General features: G+C 36.0%; 1 protein-coding gene across 1 annotated transcript in view; it reads right to left on the bottom strand.

The window, feature by feature from the left end:
• Positions 1-25,036, bottom strand: part of LOC145686360 (ankyrin repeat domain-containing protein 17-like) — a gene marked incomplete at its 5' end in the record, with an annotated part of 83,496 nt that overhangs the window by 3,408 nt on the left and 55,052 nt on the right. Inside the window, 3 exon segments of the mRNA XM_081759620.1 lie at positions 1,886-3,412; positions 8,998-9,141; positions 22,517-22,977. Of these exon segments, the coding sequence (XP_081615746.1) occupies positions 1,886-3,412; positions 8,998-9,141; positions 22,517-22,977 (2,132 nt within the window).

The following is a 25,036-nucleotide window of genomic DNA, read 5'->3' as shown; positions in this document are numbered from 1 at the left end:
TGGATAAATTTGTAAGAACGCATACAACAAAGCGTCAGACTAAGCGATGGCCGATGGTATTGTTTTTCAATATGTTAGACGTAGCAGCATTGAATGCATTTATTCCATATATAAGCATCAACCCTGGTTACAATGTAAACGTTGCTCATCGTCGCAGGCTTTTCTTGAAAGATCTTGTAGACGAAATGGTGAAACCTTTCATGCAAATGCGCGCCAGTAGTTCTAGTTTGAGGAAAAGCGTTTCTGATGCCTTAGAAAGATGCGATGTGACAGTGTCTTCGCAGCAAAATGACCAATCAGGAAAAAGAAAAAGGAAAAGGTGTTCGATGTGTCCACATTCAAAAGATAAGAAAACCTCAACGGTGTGCTTCAAATGCCAAAGTACGTTTGCCCAATTCACACTCGCTCATTGTGTGAAAACTGTATGTAACTTCAAACAAGTTTCCAATCAAACATTCATATTGTTGGTTTTCTGAGCAAACTGATGTATATTATTTAAGAGATTTCGTAGGTTGAAAAATATACCTTTGTACAAAACTTTTTTTTTTTTTTTTTTTTACTGTGTCTTTAAAAGCAATTTTGGAGTTATTTGTTATGTTTTGTAGTAACAAAATTCATAACTAATATGCACACTTTATCTAAAATAAGAAATGTAAAATGTACTAAGATAAATAAATTGCCTTCATAAAAGTTATCGTTTCGGTTTTAAATAATTATTACAGTAAAGTGAAGATGTAATCCCTTGTACAAAAATGAAAACTAGTTAACAATTAGAAAAGCAATCTAAAGTCTCATATCTAAGTAGGCCCGCCATCTTTTGGGTTTATTCTATAAAAATAATAGGGGGTCAACTTGACCCCCAAAGTGTAAATACATAGGGAAAATTGGAAGTGTATCGAAAGGGAAAAAGGAAGTTCACACTAATATTCCTTAACTCTGTCGCTAGATCGTAATGCACACAAAGGCGCAGTACTAATGCCTTCCAAAACCAGACACAAGAAAGTATATAATTTTATAAATATTGTTAGTGAATACCATCCTGTTTTTTTCTTTATAATAAGTAAAAATAATAAACAAAAGTGGCCATCTCTTTCACGAATTTCTTATCATACATGACTGTTGTAGCAAAATAAAGGTTTAACACAATGGGTTCTGAGAAGTTAAAATCCGGACTTAAAATTTCCTGATTTTGCCAGATTTTTTTTCAATCTTTTATGAAATCCTCGTACTTTTTACGAGTAAGCTAAATTCGCTCACTTTTCCAGGTTTCTCAGGTGTTCCAGGTCGATGGGAGCCCTGAACGAATTCGAAAAGTTTTGATTTTGTTCGAAAAAGCAAGAAATCAGAACTTAGCAATTATATGCAAGAATAAATTTTGCGGTATGATATACTACCATTGATGAATCTCTTTAACAGTTGTTTTTTTTTTTTTTTTTTTTTTTTTTTTTTTTTTTTTTTTTTTTACATAATTGGTTCTATGCTATATCCTTTTACTGTTACCTTTATATTTTATGATCCTGTTTTATTTCTGCCCCCTGTTGATTAAGCCTACTGTTTCAAAACACTGAGATCAATTGTAAACGTATGAACGTTAGAGTTGAAAGCTTTCACAACTCCCACTGAAGAAACACATGCGTAAAAAGTATATACTGTCACTGAATTGTGAATGTGACTTTGGGACCTGTGATAGACAAATATAAGCAAAATCAAAGAAAAATAACATAACGAGAGAATTTCCTACTGCGCTGATTTAAGAATACAAAGTTATCCTGTCAACTTTTTAAATGGTGGACAGAAATGTTCTTCAAACTGTATTAATATATCATTTTCTACTTGAATAAAATGTTCAAACATATATAAGCATATGCATTAAATAAAAAGTTACCTGGTACGGTGGCGCCTCCAAAACTCTTCCATCTAACTGGGTGACTTCGTCCGCTGGTCTACCATACTGGACTGGAGCTGGTCCATATAAGTGTCTGTCTGCTGGAATAATTCCTCCAGATATGTTATTTGACCACGGAATAGGTCCCTTAGGTTCTCCGCTAATCATCCAAGCAGGTTCTTGATCAGGAGTAATTGAAAAATTCTTCCAATTTCTTTCTGTGCCTATAGGTCGTGGAATTTTTCGGTCTTCTACAGACATTTTTCCCATGTTTAGGTGGGGATTTGCCTCACCAGATGCATCAGGTGGGGAGCATGGGTTACTTGGTGAAGGTGACATGGTCGGAGAACCTGAATTATGAGGTGGTCCCCCATTTTCCATTAAGATATGAGGAGTGGGACGACCTAAACTGGCAAGAGCTGCAAGTTGGGGCATAGCACTTAAGTTCATTGGAGGAAGAACATCTATTGGAGGGTTATGATAGTGTGTAGTTTGATGCATTAAAGACCACGTAACTGCAGGGTGAGGAGCACTGTGTGTTTGATTATTGGTTGCATGTGGGCCTTGTCGTGGAAACGACGCTGCATTTGCAACCTGTGAAGCAGCATGGAGTGGCTTCGCTGCTGTTACACCGCCAGTATTAGGCATTATCGGAAATGACATTACATTGCTGTTGGCAAGAATTGTAGCCAAACCTGACTGAGAATTCTGAATATTAGGCATACTACCATGAAACGACGTGTTATTATATAAAGGTGGTTGCTGTTGTTGTTGTTTCCCTCCTAGATGCACAGAACTTGCAAAATCTGGGGCACGTGGATTCAATCTCGAATGAATATTTGATGACAATGTCATAGTAGTACTACTTGACGAACTGCTAATGCTTTGAGAAAAATGTTGAATTCCTTGGTTGGCGTGGTAAGGCATCATTGTGTGACTTTCATTACTTGGGAGCTGCAAGCCCGAGCTACCTCCAGGGGGAGGATGACCCATCTTAAGAAGCATGTTGGTTGTATCTGACCCAAAATTGGACGAAGACGCTGGAGTGTATGGCGCAACAGGACTATCTATATGGGTAGACGCAGACGACGATGATACCATTATATGGTGACTTGACACTGATCCACCACTACCATTATTACCATTAGTAGCAACACCAGCCCCACTACCATTAACACCAGCACTAACTGCAGAGGACAACCCTGTGCTACGTGGCACTTCTCTATCAGAATAACTATTGTGTCTAAAATTTTGAGGTGTAATATCCATATGTGGTTGCTGAGTTGGCATATGTACATCTATACTTGAAGGACGCGGTGGTAAACTAGGATTTACTTGAGGTTTAGATGGCATATTCATTACAACGGATGATGGAACACAGGGAGAATCTGAGAATACAACATTAGAGCCTACAGTGCTCTGGTATGTTGAAGCAGTCATAGGTAAAGATGGAGATGTACTAGTTTTAGATGAGACAGGCGAACAAACAGCAGTACCACGATATCCTGGAGCTTTCGCAGCGTCCACCTGAAAACAATCATAAAAAAAAAACTTTTGAACATCATGTAAGCATTTCAATTCCTTTACAAAGATCGTTAAAATAAAGTTAACATACATCTCATTTTGTATGAAGTATTTATCTTGATCACTATTTAATTTAGGTTTTATCACTAAAATGAAATGAAACGAAATCTCTGAGTTTTACCTCAAACGGTTATGCCGACTAGGCTAAAAGTGACGGTGATGATGAGAAATGAATGAAATGGTGGAATGAAGAAAGTGGGATACGGGAGAACCCCGAGGAAAACACGGTGTTTGTCCACATGCACCACAGCTGAACGCTCTACCACTGAGCCACCGCGGCCTCAGGTTTTTATCAGTAACTAAAGCCTTAAGTAATATTACTGCTCCTATAATCGTGATTTCATGACGATTTCTATTATTACGTCACCTACACAATACAAAGACAAAACGAACCTCTAGCTTTCACGAAACAAATACTACAAATTTACTATTCGACTCTGGTATAAAAATACAACTCGAAATTTCAAGACATCTAGAAACATGTTAATTCCCTGTAAAAATTACTTGCTTTGCCTATTCCTTCACTTATTAGTTTTAACTACAGATGATAGTTTGTCCACAGTATCGTCATGAAATATCACGTAGAGTCATACTTACGTGTAAACTGCAGGAATTTCCATCTAAAATTTTAAATTATTATTGTTATGTTTTAATCCCTTGCGAAGGGAAAGAACACATAATTAAGATTTTCAGACATAGTGTTTCTGAAAGGATTCAGTTCAAATCCACATCTTTCAGAATAGAATATTGACTCTGCAAATACGCAGTAATGCGGTAACGGAATATAAAGAATCTACATACAGTAATGATCCCTAAGATTTTGTACCAAATTTGACGCAATCACACTAACAAAATCAAAACATTTTTAACAATCCTTCTTGAAGAATGCTCTTACCAATTTCCAAACAAAGTAAAAGAATGACATATTTTGTGTAATATCGACGCAATAAGGATAAAGGCTACGGAACTCCACGTTACTTTAATCAACTAATGCTGCGCTGGTGAGAAATTTACAATATTTATTTTATTTGACACTAGTTTCACAACAGAAATAAAAATAAAACACGAAAAACCATCTTTAGAACAAGTTATGAGTTTTACAAAATGGCTTCTATCTATATGGAGATATTAGCGAAAACTATTGTGATAAAACTTGAGTGTAATTGAGCCTTCCATCCCCTTCAATGCTTTTTTCACGTCAACACCTATGATAGAAAGTTAATTGTTAGTACTGTATTTTCATTATTGACTTTTATCCATCACCTTTTTATTTCAATATGTTCATTTTTTTTTTTTTTTTACATTATTCAATGAAAGATGAGCGGTCATTAAGTTTATGCCTAGGAGCGACGTGGGAGCTTAATCCGCTATTGGATACAGCTCTATATCCACCAGTGAGGAAAAATATGAGCTTTCTTCGCAGCTACGTAACTCAATTTTCCCAATTTCGCAGACATCACTTTATAAACAACGATCTGAGAAATAGTCCTCACCTTGCTATTCCAGGCACAGACTTTTATTACCATTAGGGACCTCTCCTAAAATAACAATTGTCAGATAGCAAACATGTACCCATATCTTTTATGCTTTTTAAAGAAAAGTTTGGCTTTCTAAAAATAATTAGTTTTTACTGAAAGAAACATTCGGTTTAAACAAGCCAACCTTCACCGTAGGAAGTTCAAATCTAGGGAGTATGTCGAACACGGAAAGATAAACAACTAAATAGCAAGACACCTTTGTGAAGCAACAGAGGCATATTTACACGGAGACTATTGCTTCTGTATCTGCTGACTACAGCATAGGTGTTGGAGACTACAATGGTAATGCAAACATCGTGCTTAGAGAGATGAATGGCAGGATGTCCTCTTTTTCAGACGAATCTCGCTTCTGTCTGCATCATCATGATGGCCGCATTCGCAAGCGATATGAATACGTGGCACTAAGCTGAGCAACATATGATTTTGTATCGCCACGTCGGTCGAACAACGGACTCCGTGTTCATCCATGCCTCATATACATCAAGAGACATAACCAACCAACGCCCAACGGTACGTTGATGAGGTCACCCCCGACACCTGATTTTGGCCCCCTTTACAACAGATCCTGCCAAAGACTACATTCTAGCAGGATAACTCGGATCCTGATGTTGCACACATAGTCCTACAATTCCTGGTCGGACACAACATTCCTCTGCTCCTTCGTTGGCACATTTTCCCGATCTCTCGTCAATTGAACACGTACTGCATACTGCACAACTGGTCGATATTTGCACTACGGCTCTCACACCTGTGAACTATGCCTGCTACAGTGAAACAAACTATTTGCTGAGCAAAACAACATATTCACATAAATAACTACATACGTGTTACAGTTTCGCCAACACTTTTGTTTCATCAGACACTATCCCAAAGTGTTAGTTGGCGAAACTGTAACACGTATGTAGTTTTTTATGTGAATATATTGTTTTGCTCAGCAAATAGTTTGTTTGTGTTTAAGTACATACAAAGCAAAGCTTCTACTTATGGAAAATATTACTGCTATAGTGGCATCGTGTCGAAGACGCATCGCTTGTCTTACTTCAGGAGAACATTCCAGGGCTTACCCTCTTGATGCCTCGCCGTGTTGTCATGCGTCGCACTGAGGGGTAAGCTAATCATTTACTATTTGTAGCATCAGGTCTATGAGCATCAATTTTGGCACTGCTATCTGTCGCTTTCTTGGTGTTGTATTTCTAATGGGGAGCCATGTAGGTACGATTCGTTATGTAGAAAGGCCGTGTGACGGTATCTGACAGCAACCAGTAAATAACATTTGACATAAAAATCACCTATATGATCATAGGAAAAGAACTGGTTTTAGCACTGTCCTACATACTTATTACATTTCAACTGCATTCTAGCCGATATTTAATTCTTTCCAATATGAATTCGGAGAATGAACTACTCACAACGTATGCACGTATCTAAATATAATCACTAGCGAGTCCTGCAAGAGAACTGGAACATTCATATGTTTACTTAAGTTACGTTCGACCAAAAACTGATACATTGACTCATATCGCACTTGGTAAGAGTTGCACGCCTCACAATTGGCTATTTGCGCTTCATAATAAGGTTAATCATTACAGCTTTTAAGATTAGATAAGAGAGACAATGTTTTCTTACGATCATGTAATCCTAACTTTCATTGGGATGTACTGTTACTGTAAATATACATACATTTCGGCTAAGTTACCCTATCAAATTAGTGAATTGCGAACCGGTGATTGATATAATGAAATATTACTACTTTTTCAATTTGATCTGAGATTAGCGTCCCTTTCAGCAGCGAGGCTATATGAAAAGTGAGCACATAACGTGAGATTCAAACCGCACGAGTTCCTGCCAGGAATCGAACCCGGGAGAGAGTTCTACGACACATCAAAAGTGATGGAGATCAAGTTGTAAAAAAAAAAACCTTACACTAAATCAAGTCAGTGTCCACTGACTCGAGCCAGTGTGAAATGGCTGATGTATTTTCTCTTCTTAACGTATTATTCACAATTTCCGCATCGCTCTCTGATCATTAACTACATGATTCCCATTCAGTTACTCTACGTTGAATACAAAACTGCTCACGCTTTCATTCGTAAATAATTAAATGAATGAATAAAATAAATAAATAAAATGTATATTAGATAAAAGCAAGTACGTTTTACTGATTTGCTTCATAAACAAAACAAGGATCCTACAAACCATAAAATAACCTCCCTCACCTCTTTTTCTGATGAAAGGGGTTATATGAGGGTGAAGCTCTTTTCAAACATAAACTGGAAGTTGATTTCAATACATATTATTTATTCCTTTCTACCTGACAATATGTACAGTCCGCAGCAAAAAACCTGCAACATGAGCATGTAAGTTTATTGTGAAACTATGCCTAACAGCGCAGGGAATCAACATAACGTCTAAGTGGCACAAATCACAACAGGAGAAACCTCGGCGTCCTACCCTGCACACTTATTTTGGAGCAAGAGACTTTGTCGTTTCACAATAAACTTACATGTTCATGTTGCAGGTTTTTTGCTGCGGACTGTACATATACATAATTAAATCAGGCCTCTCAAAACACTCGGATTTATAGTTTCATTCTCTAAAGGTACCTACAAGAGTTAAAATTATCATCAAATAGGGAAGCGAATGCGTATTGGAAACAAATGAAATATGTTTTCATGATGATTATATAAAAAAATGTTATTTACTACTTATTATTTATCATGTTAACACGTTACTTAAGAACTGCTTAAGAACATAATTTTCTTGCATAATATTGCTTTAAGAATATACATATTTCCTGAGAAATATTACTTTTTCTATGAATATTTATCTCAAAAGAATTTTGTTTCATGAGTAGACCGAGATCTTACGCGTACCGTGCCGATATGTTAACCACTACTCTACCTAGTCCACTCCCAGAACAGCCATAAACTCTTTCACTTTTCGGTGCTCTTCCACTCAGACTCCAGTGGAAGAGTGTGAGTGTGTATGGCTGTTCTAGGAGCGGATTAGGTAGCGTAGTGGTTAACGCATCGGCACAGTACGCTGAAGATCCCGGGTTCGAGTTCCGGTCCACTCATGCACTTTTCACTCTGTGTCTTATTGTTCTTAATTCCTTCCTTATACGTGGTCGTGAACTCATGATGCACACTATTGAAGAATGTTCATTGCAACGCTTTCATGATAAAGGATCCTTGAATGACAAGACACTCACGTCTCCATTTTCACTGGAATAAGTTATCTTTTCCCGTTTCATATACGGAATTCTAGAACCGACACAGACATCTATCAATGAAATATGCGTTTTATGACAATGGTGTAAGCAGTTTGATCAATTCAACTTTAGCTGGTTACAGATAGCTGTAATTATTATATGCATACGAATGAACATGTACTGTAGAAACAGATGAAACAACACTGATGTAACATCTTGAACCCCCTTCCCAAAGGATCGGCGCCCTTGGGAAGACATCTCTTTACTGAACAACGAAAAACTTGGCAAATGGAAGGCTTGATATGTTACAGTGATAGACGCATTTGTTACAAATATGAACGAAGCTTTAGGTAACAATTAGATATTCGCACCGTGAAAGCTAAGTGGTAAACACTTATATCACTTTTCACTTAAACTGCACCGTCAGCTATAAGCACTATTAAATTATTACTGAAGCGATTTTTAAAAATATAAACAGAAGTTATTTTATTTGAATACGTTCTAAAAACTGGTATGAAGCATGAGTATAATTTATCATTTACGAACTAATTCATGTTAGGTAATTACAAATAATTAATTTCCTCAGAACTTTGATTTCTATAAAATATAACTGGAACTTGAGTTGAGATTCGAGCGAACTATATTTATTAAACATGAGTATTTCCACGTTCGATAATGCATGTACAACCACATAATGAAAATGAACACTATATAACACTAACACAACTAACTACTCTGAGACTAAGAATATCAAAATGTTCTGAACATCGTATTCTCACCTGCGGAGGAACGTTTTCTACATATTTATTTGATGCGTTGCCAGTGCCAACATTTGTTGCTCCTGCCGCAGCAACACTTGCAAAATTCATACCCTTCTGCGAGCTGCCATCATTTTCTCTGCCCCACATCGACTGTTGAGTCACCTATATAAGAATAGTCACATTAATCATTTGTTTCTTAATAACATACGAGAAAAATAAAAGTTACATTATTGCTGTAACTGAAATAACTTACGTACATACTAAAAATAAAGAAAAAATTTACAACAGGTTGGTGGGAACCACATCCCAGGCACATGCTCCACTACACAGCCAAAATCTTTTATCACTTTATACAGCATTTCAGTCGAAATTGAGATAAGTTAATGAATGACAATTCCACACCAGAACGTTCGAATAGCAGAGAGATCTAAACAGAATAATATTAGGTACTACAGATATAATTCTTTATAATCGCACTTTTCTATAGAAATTTATCGGATCAACCAACTTTAAACTCGTTTTTCTCAGAATACACATAAATGGAATTTCACATCATATTCTTGCCTCTACCTGCAACTAATAAAATGGAGGCTTTACAGACTGGAATCCCGACAGTCAAGCAAACACTTTTCCATATTCTTCCAATACTTTCATGTAATCCCATGTGAAAATAAGTTTCAGGTTTATGAACACTCAAGTTAATTTCTGTTTTGTAGAAGAATATAATGTATGTTACGACGACAAACACTTGTATGTATTAATGATGAAGCAGAAAGAACCCTAACGGAACTGATCTTGCTCACTGTGTTCATTATAAAAACAATTCTTACTTTTTAAAAATTTTTTTAAAGCACACTGAATTCTGGAAGAAAAGGCTTTTTAAACATACATCTGCGATGAGAAGGAATACATAGCTAGAAGAGGGAAAGACACAAACAAGTCATATTCGATGTAAAAGATGATGGCTCAAGTGTCAGGCCATCCAAATTTCAATTTTTTATTATAGGGACCAGAGCGATAAGATTAAAATGAATATGCTTGAGTTCATTCGAGGTGGTCCTTGCTTCTATTCCAACACAATTTATTTCACTGTAAACTGCCTATACTGTTGCTTAAATCCGAATTCTTTCAAAATGCTTTAGTATCAGTACTTCGTTCGGATAACTACATAGATCAGCTGATTCAAAAATTTTTTTGGTCGGTTCTACGAGATTTTTGAGAAAAATTAACTCATGTCTACGTTAAAGTTCCACCTCAATACATGGAAAGAATGTCGTCGCGAGAAATGGTAGTATAATTTACAACTTCCCCTCCATAAATCTCCTTCAAATAAAAAGTGTAAAATTTGTTAGAAATACCCTCACTGACTACTTCGTACACTATTCCTCATCGCATTTTTTTTTTTTTTTTTTAAAGATGTATATAAGGCATTCACAGAAGCAGTTGGAAATTAATGAATCTTTCCCTGAAGTGTGCAGTGGTGAGGCTTGAGGGAGACAGGGTAAAAGAGATTTATCCTTCAGAATTTTATATGGATTAAGTTAGGACTTTCTCTAATTTAAAATTTCCTATAATTTCTTTTCAGTTTTCTTTCTTCACCTTGAAAATAGATCCCTTTCTAGAACCTGTTTCCATGTTAAGTAGGTAGATAGCCAGCGTCTTGTGGGACCTTGTACATTATTCCTGTGTTGAATCCATATTTCTTACAACTTATAGAAGCATAGGAGTATATTGCTCCTTCTTATACTTAATCTACATAATCAAACAGAAGTATGTACAAAAAGTTGGAAAAGAAGACAGATACACAGCGACGTTGCGAATACACACATCTTGATGCACATACTTTACAATACTTCATGTTAAATAATTAGTTACGCATATTGCACAACTTTATTGACTACAGTAAAGACATATATTAAATACTGTAATGTGCAAATAAGCAAATCTAATGGTTTTGACACGCATTTTGAAGACTTGAATGCCTTTCGAAAATTCAGGGAGAGGTGACTGTCTCCAGCTGCGAGTGCCAATGGGAGCATGATTAGTACTTACGTCACTAAAAAAGCCAACTCTAAATATCATCAAAATCGCACTTTTAACGAAGTTATCCATTTCTCTTTTAAACAGATTTTCTTTAACTTAAGTACCGACGGTTACTTTACACGTAAGGGCGATGGTATCGAGCCGACTTACGCCAAACGCAGTTTTAAGAATTACTTTAAGATGCCTACAGATCTACTCCAATCTATCCGACTTCTGAAACAAGATGGATTACAAAGTATGATTAGGATATTCATAATACGGCATATTTTCGCGCAGTATTAGATTCAAATGAAGTGACGAAGTTCTATTACATATCTAGGTAGATATACGTCGGATGTTCTAAAACTCGTACCCGTGCTAAACGCGGGGTGATGCTAGAGGTGAAACACAATGATAAAATTACATAACATTTAACACTCTGGGGTCTTGTCCTAAGATCCTGGAAACATCGCACTACAGATGGCAAAACAAGAGTCTAAAAACATGAAACTGATATTGCTCGGTGCAGGGTAAGAGTAAATGTATGATCAAACATCGTGTTTACTAGGCGATCCGTGTTCAAATAACTTTTTTTTAACGTATTCTTACAATATCTTTTTATGTTAGTACAGTCTATGCCGTGTGCAGATACAGTTTGGCATCTGCAGTCATTGTGTTTTCATATAGTAACTTTGAGGCTCAAACCAGGACTCACGCGCACGGGAGGTAAGCCTCTTAGCCTCTTTTGACGCAATCAATGCACATACTATGTATAAGTATGTAACTTGTTTGAGTGTTGAACATTACTACCGTATGACTAATTTATAGCACAAATTAAACACATTCAGATATCCGAGAGCTCCATTTCTGTTTCTGGACCGTTCATATTCACATTAAAATAAGGTTTGCACTGCGAAGAAAGAAAACCAAAAATAAATTTTAGTTTTGGAAAGCGAAAATATATTTTGAAAATCGAAGCTGAAAATTGGTTTCGAAAACCGAAAATCGATTTTGAAAGTGGAAAACACATTTTTTGAAATTTCAACTTCTATAAAAATCGACTTTCGGTTTGACGAAAAACTGATTTGGACATCACTACTTAATACCCACATATTCTATTGTTCTTGGAATTGGAGCTCAGTCACTCAGACCACATAAGACTGTACCACAACTCCCTTAAACAATCCAGTATCTATTTACAGGACACTTCTGGGGTAATGGGGTGAAAAAAATCGGTTATTTCCTCCATTTATCATAATCGTCCAACATGCTTACCTAAACTATAGGAATTTCTACGCAATTCAATACTTGGCATTGAATTCTTGTGATTTGCAGATATGCTTAATTTTCTATACAGACGAAATAAGGTTCTCTCTCCTAGAGTGTTAAGGATATATCTCAATGCATTTTGTGTTAAAGCAAGCTTTCCAGTGATAGAACAGGGCGTCTACTATTTCACACAAATAAAATTCCCTGACTTTTTCAGGTTTTTCAGACCAAAGCAAAAAATTTTTCAAGACTATATTTTAGTAAAGTTAAGTAAGCACTATTCTCTAGACACTTGTAGTTTTTAATATGTGTTTTCTTAGTTGCGACAGCTGTTATAAAAATATGAACAACATTTACATAAGTACCTATTTATTCCTGGCAAGAACAAGATTGTTAGATACAATGTATTTTTTGATGGCCTCCCATCTCCCCTTATATAGCCACCTCTCTCTCCTCCTTGTTTCAATACAACTAATATATTTAAAATAAAAAAAGTGTGAATGACGAAACATGCATAATACACAAAATGCGTATTTTTTTTTACAAAAGATTTTACATTTCATACCACGTACTTGTGAGGTACACTTAGTTACATAAACTGGACTATTCAAGTGATTTACTTTTATTAGATTTTTATTATTCCAGGACACGAAGTAGGGCTAATACATACACGACAATACACACAGATATATGGATACTAACAAGAATGTCATTGCGAGATACAAATACTGACAAACATTGTGGATCTTAGTTTTCTAGATTATAAAAGTATTCTATATTTAGTATTTCTATTGTAACATATAATCCATGGATTTTATGTCACTGGTTATTAAATATTTATAGAAAGGTTCTCTAGGAATAATTTATATTATAATATTATTTTGTACCGAAAAAGCTTTTTCGTTCTTGCCTATTCTTTTGTTTTTGTTGGTTATGCCCTCTGGTGGGACGTACTAGCACGACGGATGAGCTCTCTCTATAGGTAGCCATAGTTGTGCTGGAACGTTCGAGGGAGGAAGTATAATGGTTGTGTTTCGCTACTATTATCATAATCTGTGATCGAGCTATTATATCAAAAAAGGTTATTCAATATATATATATAATCTACGAGTGATAGCCAAAGTATAATTCTGTTGAAGTTTAAAATTCGAATGTATTCATGAAGTTTAAAGTGGAGTGCTGTAACCTCATGTCGGCTAGTTGTTCTATTTGATAACACGGATTGGCTTAATAAGGCAGCGAGGTACGTAAGTTATATGCTTTTCCTTCCTTTATCATATTATTCTTACATTTAAAGGGCAGTTTGCCATTTTGTTAGTTTTAGGCACTTTGCCTATAGCTTTTCTACGTATTTCTCAATTCCTGCATTATTACCAATCTGCGTGACTAATTAGAACAGGTTAGCTGCTACTGAGACAGAATAGTTTACGCTGTTAATTGGATAATAGTCAAAGATTGAATCTATTTAAATTCTCTTTTCGCTATCACGAAGACCATAATGCAATACTGATTGTTGAATTGTTAAATATATGTTGATTATTGGGTTCTTGAAAGTTTAAATATACTGTTTGAATTTCTAAAGGAGATCGGTTGTACGAGTATTATTTTATGAACTCAAATCGTACTACTACTATTCAGAGATTTATTTTCATAGTATTGCTTGTTAGTAGCGATAATAGATTACGTATTCTTTCTATATTTCAGTGTGGAATTACGAAACCACTAAAATTAATATCGGGGGAACCGATCGATGTGTTCTCCTCTCCCACCCATACATATACGCTAATTTTCGAATCTGAGGTTATATATGATTTAATTGAAAATACTAAGATACCGAAATTAGTATGGTTAGACTATGTAGAATACTAAATGCAGAATATTTTTGTAATCTAGAACAGTAAAATCTACATGAGATTTCCAATTATGATCACGTTACTGGATTTTTTCTTAAAATTTTTCATGTGCTCATCAACTTCGTTGATTTCTTTTGCTGCCTTCAAGGACTTTTCCTTCATTTTCTTCAGTTTTTCCAACTCTGCAGCTGCTCTCTTTTTCTTCCACACGATTTCTCTCAGCCACAGTTGTCTGCATCCTTCTGAGAGCCTCTTTCCATTTGGCATTTCCATTTCTTGCTGCATGAATTAACTTTTTCGAAATTGGCATTGCCTGAACACCTCCGTGGAACACGACAGCGTCATGTACTACTCTCTGCGAAACTAAAAACTCTTTGTGTAGATTATTCACAAGAAACTCCTTATTCAACAAGAAACCGTGTTCAACGGAAGCGTTTCCGTGTGATAACACTAGAATTTTCTTAACAAGCGATGAAAATTGTTGCTAGTGTTAGTGTTGTCAAGGATAAGTGATCTAAACGATCCTTAGTCACGTCAAAATTCTTCATTCTTGTGATAACTGAATTTTGCATACAAATTTCACTCTAGAGTCGTTTTACTTCATCAACAGGAGGGCCAGACAAAAGATGATTCGTACAAGCACTTCCAATGTTACAGTTATTTATTCCTCCCAAAGTCTCCTGTTTAAAACTGAAGCGGGAGAGAGGCATGCAGGATAAGTTTGTATTTCAATGGCAATTTACACAGAACCTTCTTACAAAATCCTGTTGCAATATGCAAACAATTCCTCCGAAAACGAAGGATATCCAGTTCAGATAACTTCTCTGATTTTAATGCTGTACGTCAGCCCTGTCCAACGCGGTGCCCGCGGGCGCCATGGCGCCCGCCAAGCATTTTCTGGCGCCCTCTGAAATCGAACTCAAAATACGCAAAATTTCTTGTTTTCAACATTAGATTTTCTTTTATTTCTGTTATTTCATTTCGAAAATAGTAACTTGCACTTCTGGCTGTTCTGAACTCTGGGAAAAAGCATTCAACAAAATCGAAGAAATAGTTTCACAACAGTTAATTTGAACATTTGTTACTTTACACTTGGATAAGGCTACCGCTACGCTATGGCAACCGCGGTAGTTCGCGTGCCTGCTGCTGGCGGCGCTGTCTGTCTTTACCCGATCGTCTTTTGTCATATCGCGCCTTGAAAAATTTCCATTGAGAGGATAGACTCGCTCTATCTTGGGGAATACTCTGTGTGTGAACTCGTGTGTGTTGCGAAAAGTTGCAACTGTACTCGTGACTCCTTTTATTCAGTGCTTTTTTTTTATTTTTTATTTTTTATTTTGCCATGGCCAAGAGATAAAGAACGTATAGTTTTAACTGTGAATGGGAGGAACAATATTGTTTTGTTGAATACAGAGGAAAACCGGTGTGTTTATTGTGCAATGGAAGTGTGTCTATTTCTAAGAAAAGTAATGTAGAGAGGCATTTCGCGACGAATCACAAGAACTTCGATACTGAATTTCCTATAAATTCTGAACTCAGGAAACACACAGTGAGAAACCTAAAATCTAAATTAACTGCAACAAAATGTGTTTCAAAGGCCTGTTCAACAAGCTACTAACGTAACAATTGCCTCTTTCAAAGTGTGTTATGTGTTAGCTAAAAAGAAAAAGCCTTTTAGTGATGGTGAAGTAGTGAAAGAAGCAATGATTAGTGCCACTGAATCCCTGTTCGATGGACACAGAGATAAACATACAATCGTGTCTTCCATCAGTGCACTCCAGTTGTCTCACCAAACTGTTGCTAGAAGGGTGGAGCAGATTTCGAATAATCTGCAAAATCATTTGCACCGGAACTTACAATCGTGTGATTTTTTTTCGCTCCAGTTAGATGAAAGTACTGATATGTCCGACACTGCTGAGTTGAGCGTATTTACTAGAATGATTTTTGATGATTTCACGGTGAAAGAGGAATTTCTCAAATTGCTGCCACTTCATGGGCATACTAGGGGGGAAGATATATTTAACACCTTTCAAAAGTTTGCTAAGGATAGCAATTTGCCTCTTTCTAAACCTGTTGCAATAACAACGGATGGGGCACCTTCTATGACTGGTAGGAATAACGGGTTTCTTGCTCTTTGTGCTAAAGATGAATCATTTCCAACATTTCTGTCTTACCACTGTATCATTCATCAGGAAGCTTTATGTGCAAAAGTTTTAAAATTCGACCATGTTATGAAAATAGTAACTCGTGTAGTAAATTACATTAGGTCATCTTCCACTCGTCATCGATTATTCAAAAGTATTTTGAATTTATCAGATGCTGAGCATGGTGACGTCCTTCATGCAGACGTCAGGTGGCTGAGTTAGGGCAAGACACTGGAACGATTCTGTTGTCTTTTGGATGAAATCAGGGACTTTCTTAAGTCATCTAAGGGTCAGTATTATCATGATCTCGATGAAACATCATGGTTGCTAGATTTAGCTTTCTTGGCAGATATCACTTTCAAATTAAACGAGTTAAATCTAGAATTGCAAGGGAAAGGCCATAACATTTCAGCCATGATTTTAATGCTTTTCAAAAGAAAATGAAGCTGTGGATTGCTCACTTAAACAGGAATTCCCTTTCTCACTTTCCAAACTTCAAATCTATGGTGGAAAAGGTAAATTGTGTTGGTTGTGATCTTTCAAAATTTTCAAAGCATTTGGAAATTCTTATTCTTGAGTTTCGGAACAGATTTGCCTAGTTTGTAGCACTTGAACCAGTGGTTCTGTTCATCAATAATCCATTTGTTTCTGTTGATGTTATTGATCTTGGTAGTAGGATATGTGAAGTGTTTGGAAATTATAATCTTGAAGATTTAGAACTTGAAATCCTAACTATTCATGAAGATATAGTTTTGAAATCTTCCTATGCAACTTGTACTAATATATGGATTCTAACGGATAGAGTAAAATACCCCCTTCTGAGCAGTGTTGCTAAAAAAATTTATTCCTGCTTTGGCTCAACTTATCTTTGCGAAGTCGCATTTTCTGCAATGAACATGATCAAAAATAAGTACCGAACCTCCCTGACACCCTCTCACCTGGATGACGCAGTAAGAGCAGCCTGTTCCAGCTACACACCAGATTTCCTTCAACTGGCAGCAAACGTGCAGTGTCAGTCTTCTCACTAGGTATCAATTTTCAAAATAATACTAATAGTGATGATGATAATAACAAATAAATAATAAGTAGTAGTTGTTGTACTAGTAGCAGTAGGCTTATTTCTATAGTAGTTTTGTATTTTTTCGAAAGGCGCCCGCACGTCGGAAAACAGGAGCCAGTTGCGCCCGATAAGGTGAAAACGTTGGACAGCGCTGCTGTACGTGTTGCAAATCCAACATCAACCTGCTTAGCCGAACACAGATCCTTACTACCGTCTTCCAGGCAAACTTTAATCAGGTCTTCAAAACTTGCTGCTTCAATCACAATGAATTTTAACAAATCTAATCATAAGGAACTTAAGAAGTGTATTTCACCATAAAGAAAAGAAAGCATTGGTGAGTTGACAAATTTCGTTTTAAAAAAAATGAATGTCTGCAGCAGCGGTTTGGAGGAAGGCTAATTTAGCTCCAGGCAAACAATCTTTCAGACATAATTTAACAAGTTTAAAGCTGTCACAAGATGGTTCTCGATTACCACCTGAAACTGAATCGGCATACTTCTTTTAATGTAGTAATAATCGCTGAGCTCCATCTATTAGATTCATGTTTTCTATAGAAATATGAGCACTTACAAGACAAAATGATCTCATTAAAAAGTTACAAGCATACCAAAAATATTCACAAAAATTACGTGCAAAATAATAATAAAAATCACAAAATACACACGAAATGCCAAACTGCACTGAAAATGGCATATGAAGGAAATGGAATAGGAGCTTTAAGAGGGAGAAGGAGTGCGTCACAGCGGCCGGAATATTGGTGTTCTATTTAACATGGGATCTCAACCATTTTTTAGGCAAATCACGGTTTCATTTCGTTCTTTCGCAAAAATGTCTCAGTAGCGCACTAAATATGATGCATCTCATTTTAAAGGTGCAATTTGAACGCTGTGCGTGATATTTTCTTCTTATAAATACAGATAATTATAATCCAAATTCCCATAAGAAAATGATCAAAATCAGACGGAAAAGTCTTCTGTTTTTTTACAGTAAGGAAAAGAGCTAAAAACTCCGGACTTTTTTAAGAATGGAGTACAATCTTTGTATTTGTGCGCTACTGTACTATTTTTTCGCTGTTTCGAAAGACATCCATTTCACAATCGATGAGAAATTATATCCTTCATAATTGAATCTACAGAAATCAGAAATCAGATTTTTTCGTGTTCACGTACTTGGCCGTATAACTGCTAGATGGCACTATAGTCATTCCTCATCCCACTTTCCTTCTCAGCGGGAGCCAGTCCTTTTGAAAATCTACTTTGAACTTCTTAACAGGGGCGGGAGGAAGGAAATCATTGTGTAGAACGGGAACTTCAAACACGAGGAATGGCAAAATTTATGACCTCTTTGGTTGATGATTTCTGTTTCAGCAGTACAGTGTGTTTGTAGATGGTTTCTGTGAGAAGAAGTAATTTGTGTTTGTAGCGATAAAGTCAACCTTTCGACAAAAATTTGTGAAGGAGAAGCCGAACCAAAGTCTTCGTTTATCTATTCCAAGAAAGAAATGAAAACTTCCTGCAGGCTAAGAATATACATGCAAGAGAAAAAATAAGATACATTATTATAATTTTTAGGATAGATTAATTCCCGAAATATTCTTTGTTTACCTGTCAAAAAATCAAGAATAATATGGTATAAAGCTCTTTCATCAGCTTCCATCGTACAACATACTAGACACACACATTTATATACATACATGTACATATATATATATATATATATATATATATATATATATATATAGTGGCGGATCCAGGATATGATCAAGGGAGGAGGTAAACCATAGTTTGCCTCTTTATCCAGAGTAAACAGGATTGAAGCCCATTTTATCCAGTGTATACCTGAGCGTCAAGGGGGGGGGGGGGCTATAGCCTCTATAGCCACCCTTGGATCCGCGCCTGTATATGTATACTATTTACAGTGCCGGAGTTACGTGTAAGCGAAACGAGCTATAGCTTAGGGCCCCGCTCTCTTGGGGGCCCCAAAATCTAAAGAAAAATTGGATTTCTAAAATATAAGAAAATTTAAAAAATAAAGTAAAATTTATATATACGTAGCAACAGTGCTTCCTGCTGTGTAGCCTACGTTCGTGTAATTAATAGGGCTCCTTCTACCAGTCTGCTTCCTAAATTATCTCTAGTTTCTTCATTGCTGTATGTAGGGTGCGTATGTTCATCTGGACACATAAAGGACCCCATTACCTTCAACAGCTTGGGGCCCCACTAAACCTAAATCCGACTCTGACTATTTATGCATGTTTGCTCCCTCTTTTTTCGAAGCAGTGCTTCTTTGATATTGCTTCCAATTTCGGCAGGTTTTACCAAGGGGGGAAGAGTCCTTACTCATTCCAGGCATTCAAACTAGGGACTGGACTACTTGCTTCCAACATTCTGTCCCCCATGTTTCCCGGTCTGAATCAATTGTCTAAAGCCCATAAAACATTCAAATTCATATGTAGATGTTGCTCATCAGTGTCGACACCTAAATATTTCTCAATCAACGGTAGGGGTGTTTGGTATCCTCAATCTGTCTCCCTCTTATTAGCGGAGCGGTAGTAATATTCGGTAGTAATTCTTTTAAAAAAATGTTTTTTAATGTATGTAGTAACGCATAGGAAACTAAATTTTAATATACCCTAGTAGTACAGAAACGTACCATACGGTACCTTACCAAAATAAACACCCTATGCCAAGGACGCAAACATTAACAATAATAAAAAAAGATAATAATAAACATTTTAAAGATATTCTTTCATTAATCAAGTCGCACTTAAAAGTTTAAAAAAAAGTTTATGCGTAACTAAAAAAAAGGGATGCGCTCTCATATAGGCTTACAGTTACTTTATAAATTCTTAAAATGACGCACTCCATTCTTTTTATTTAGTCTTGCATAAACAAAATTATTTTTAACTTTTTAGTGGGAATTTATTAACAAAAGAATGTCTTTAAAAGATGTCTTATCATTTTTTTTTTAATTCGTTGGACACCTTTTCCAAATCCTAAAGTGATATGCAACCAGGGATACCAGGGCTGGTTAAAGGCTAGTATTTATTTTAGGATAAGGAAGTTGAAAATAAAAACATATTAAAATTTGCTTTTAAAATAAATAGATATATTGCAAAGTATGAAAGTAAGAATGGAATATTGTATTGTCACCGGACTTACATCGCTCTGCAACAGTTCTTAGTTCTATGACGTCAGGAAATAAGTTCAATTTATACGAACACTTATTTAATGTTTGAAACAAACACCTGTTACATCCTTGTACACTCATGTCCAAAATGATTGTCGCATTTCTATAACTGTCTTCTTGTAAAAATATCATGTAATAATGATTTTGCAGGAGACTTTTAATACTGATACTATGTGTACAATCGGGAAATATATGTGGTAAATTTCATAGGAAAATACAGTAATTATAAATACGAAGATTAGAATGAGTAAAATAAAATGTTGCTAAATGGACACGAAAGTTTTGTTTTCGTTTTATTGTTCTTATTTACTGCTCTTTTGACATGAAATTTGCCACATACATGTCTTTGCCGATTGTACGCATACTAACATTATAAGAAATACCGGGTGAATTCGTTATCAAATTATATTCCTACAATAACATATTTATAGACATGCGACAATAATTTTGGACATGAGTGACACATCTTTTAATTCTATTGTTAATGAAGTGGTCTATTTCCCCCCAATAAAAACCAACATCAAGCAGGGCATGTGCTCCCTCCTGTCCTTCTAAGCCGGCCCCCAAGGCTGAATGTAACATTGCGGCTTTTTCCTGTTATAATAGGAAAAACTCAGGATGGTCAGCAACTGGTATCGAACCCAGGACCATTCGAATGTGAAGGCGAGATAGAGGGTAAATCTGGTGGTCATATTTTGAAAAGAAAATAAGGAAATGGATTCCACTAAAAAATGATTCACATTGTCAATACATTTCAAATCTTTGTCTGGGTTTTCTGCCTTTCAATTCCAAGTTTTTTTTTTAACCACGAAGGCTCTAAATAAATTAGAATATCGACTCTTCCGTGTTTTTTTTTTTTTTTTTTTTTTTTTTTTTTTTTTTTTTTTTTAATATTGGCATGGTTGTTTATTTTATATCAGATTCTTCCCGCACTATTCTGTTATTTACCATAGGTAGAATCCTTTGAGAAAGATACAGGCGACAAGTGCTTTAGTTCTCTATGGTATGTTTGTGACCGTTGTAGATATTTGAGTTGCTCTCTGACAGGGAGCTGACGGCTGATATCATGTTGGTCCCTCTTATTTATTTGTTTCTTCAGTTCTGTAGCCAAAAGAAAAGAATTTCACTCTTCTGTCCCATTTACAGCCGTAACCATCCCCCTCCTACGCTGTCCAACTTTGACCACATGCAGGGGAAAACGAAGGAAAAGGACGGGTGCATTTGCTTTGACGGCATTTCAGCGACAACCCCATCTGTTGCCAAAATAAGGAAACACTTTGCACTGCGATATCTTCGATTTGTCAAGGTCACTTGACTCCCGCCGGCTCTTAAATCTAACTAATGTAGCCACGCATTATAATATAAATTTGGTTTAAGCATATAAGTTAGACTCTAACTTATTGCTACATTAAAATCAACAAGACCAGAACAAGCGTTATTTAGGACTTCATTGGGAGTCACCGGTTGCAATAGCCTAGCTACACTCCTGGACATGAGGATCATTTTGTAACATGGAGATCAGAAACTATAAACTCCAGACGCAAGGGATGCCAACTCCCTTCAGAAGTCCTTCACTGTATGATGACTTCTGCTGTAGCGAAAAGTTGTTTTCCAAACATTGTGCAGATAAAATGTAAAAACAATGAAATAGACGTAACTTTACCACATATTTCCAGAATATACAGGAAATTCCCTGACTTTTCCAGACTAATAGACACCCTGTCGAAGTATTAATGCCAATAAGTGTATTGGTTCGAAGATAGTGATTTTCCTGGAAAATTACAACCAAAACTTCCTTCTTCGTATGTTGAATATCTTGCCCTTACCGAATTTGCTACAGTAATAAAACTTTTGTTTGTACTTTCTGGTATTTTCTTCTAATATTATAAGTATATTAATTTACTTAAATAAATATTTTGAGTCTTAATTTTGAATTTTGCTAAAAACAAATAACATGTGCTCCAAGTAATACACTTATTTTGTATCTACAATACACTTACCTTGCTAAACATGTCATTGAATAAGGAGTATTCTAGCGTAGCTACGTTCGACGTCGAATTCGTGGTATCCTGTGAAGGAGTGTTTCGTCCTTGACTGGATGAAGGAACTGGGCTCGCCGTGCGGGCTGAATTAGCTGAGGAAGGGGAAAATGGCGCTTTAGTTGGAGGTGCCTGATACTGACTCGTGATGGGAGCCACTTGTCTTCCTGGAATTGATACATGTTTCGGAGATGATACAGATGAAACAACTGGAACTGACGGACGAGGTTTGCTAGCAGATGGTAAAGATGCTGCTGTTGTTTCCGTCAATTTAGCTGCGAATGTCTGTGTTGTGGTTGTTGTTACGATCTTCGTAGCTCTTCCTGCAGTCATTATGGCTGTTGTGTATGACATAGTAGTTTTCGTATTAGTTGCCGCGGCAGCAGCTTGTGCAGCTGCAATAGCAGCTGCTCTCTTCTCTGCTGTAATAGAAAATATTAAAATACGTCATTTTGAACAGTAAAACTAGACTCAGAATAACTTAAATATACTGAAATGATGTTAAACACATTGTCAACTACAGTGTTCTAAAAGTAAACATATATCATGAAATAAATTAGTTTCAACAGAATTTTACAGCAAATGGTATATATCTATCTGCGATTTTTTCACACGTTTCCTATCTTTCCGATAACTCTCAGTAACTGATAACATGCAATGTCTTCTTAACATTTTCATTTCGAAATTCCTGAAGGAAATTATAACTTTCTTTATAAACCTTGTCTCTTGGATATCTCTAAACATGTTAGTTGGTTTAAAACTGTATTATCATTACTGTTATTACTATTAATCAATTGGAATCAAATGATGAGCTGTCATCAAGCAAAGTATAGCTGGTCAATATAAACGAAAGTAGTACATTTTCCTGCGCAGAGATTTTCTTAGATTCACTCTCTCTTGTAGAGAAAACACATGGATCGGTGATCTGCTTTTAAATATGCTGTCATGTGCTTACAGCACGGCATTTAAATTTGATTTCACTAGGTTAAACATAACGTCTACTGAGGATATGAGATCTCTGTCGGAACACGAGAAAGTAAAAATCATAGGGATCTGTTATCATTCAGTCTCAACGCCCAAACCGAAAGACAATAAAATATTACTGTCCGTTACAAAATGCACCACTGCTCCCTTTTCTGTGTGTTTTTATTTTATTTTAATTATTATTTATTTTTCACTAGAGAAACTAATATATGCCTCTTTGGTACCCCGAAGGATGTCAAGGAGATATTCTAACTCTACCTATACACACTGAAGCTCTTCAACAACACTGTTCAAGGCATCAATTATCATCTGCGAGGTGTAGTAACACCCTTAACAAGAACTCAATGAATATAATTCTTAAAGGTTCTCGTCAGTTTTTCACTCGATATGAAAAAAGTAAAATTTGATATATTGTTTAAAATGTCATATTTGTGAAAACTTTTTAAAACAATTTTAGATTTACTTTGATTGTATAACATTACAACAATACTTTTTAGTAGGAGTAATTACAACGATAATTTTTAGCAGTGTTGTAACAGTTCTTGCCAAATCTTCAGACCGGTTTGAGATAACGAATTGCTATAAATGGCACTGTGATCTTAACATCTATTGAAAACCATCTACGAAATTGGATGGAATAGTTATCTACGCCGTTTTTCGAAACAAATGTTTTTGAAAAAAGTAAAATGTTTAATCTCTTGTAATTCTGTTCGTATTCATTCAAAATCTGTCATATCATTTAGGATTTTAGATTTCTGGGCTTTCGGCATCTAAGGCCATTTAGCCCGTCACGATTTGAGGGATGACGTCCTTCGGCGAGCACACAATCCGGGAAAAGGGAAGGAAGAAAGCGGCCTGGGACCTATAAGTTAGGTATCATGATTGTAGTATTAAACACTGCAGTATTTTGGATGTGCATTGCTTCGTCTTCTCACTTGAATTATTACTGCTGCAGAGACCATAAAATTTCGCTGTATATAACGCTGTAGTGTCCGTAGTTTGCAACACTGAATAAAATATGTAACACTGCACGTTTTCTTTTAACATGTAAAGTTGAAATGTGTAACAACCTGAAGCAGTGCTATTTGAGAAAAAAAATTAAGTTTATATTGGGCTGGCACCACTATTAATCTGGAGGTGTCACAGAGTTCTCCTGCCGATATTTGCATGGAACAATATTTCAGAGTTTTTGTCTATTAGTTTAAAAGTTACAAGGGCGTATCAAGTTTAATGGTTCATCTTATTTACAACATGGATGAAAGCGAGGTGGACAGATATTCGTGCGCAATAATTAGGATACTGATTACATGAGACAACGTAAAAATCTTCTTTTTCAAAGTATTGCCTTTACCACGATTCATAAATTTATTAGAAGAAAAGAAGACAGTGTTGATTTCATAACGAATAAAAGTTTATTGATTCACGAAAACATGTTTTGGTTTCCACAACCAAATCCATGAAGTATAATGTTTGTGCTAAACAGCTTTTTACCCTCTC

This window comes from Thermobia domestica, chromosome 5 (genome assembly GCF_964235325.1).
Source record: "Thermobia domestica chromosome 5, izTheDome1.hap1.1, whole genome shotgun sequence".
NCBI lineage: Eukaryota > Metazoa > Arthropoda > Insecta > Zygentoma > Lepismatidae > Thermobia > Thermobia domestica.
The sequence above is the reverse complement of the archived record's forward strand: the minus strand, read 5'-3'. Positions and strand labels throughout refer to the sequence as shown.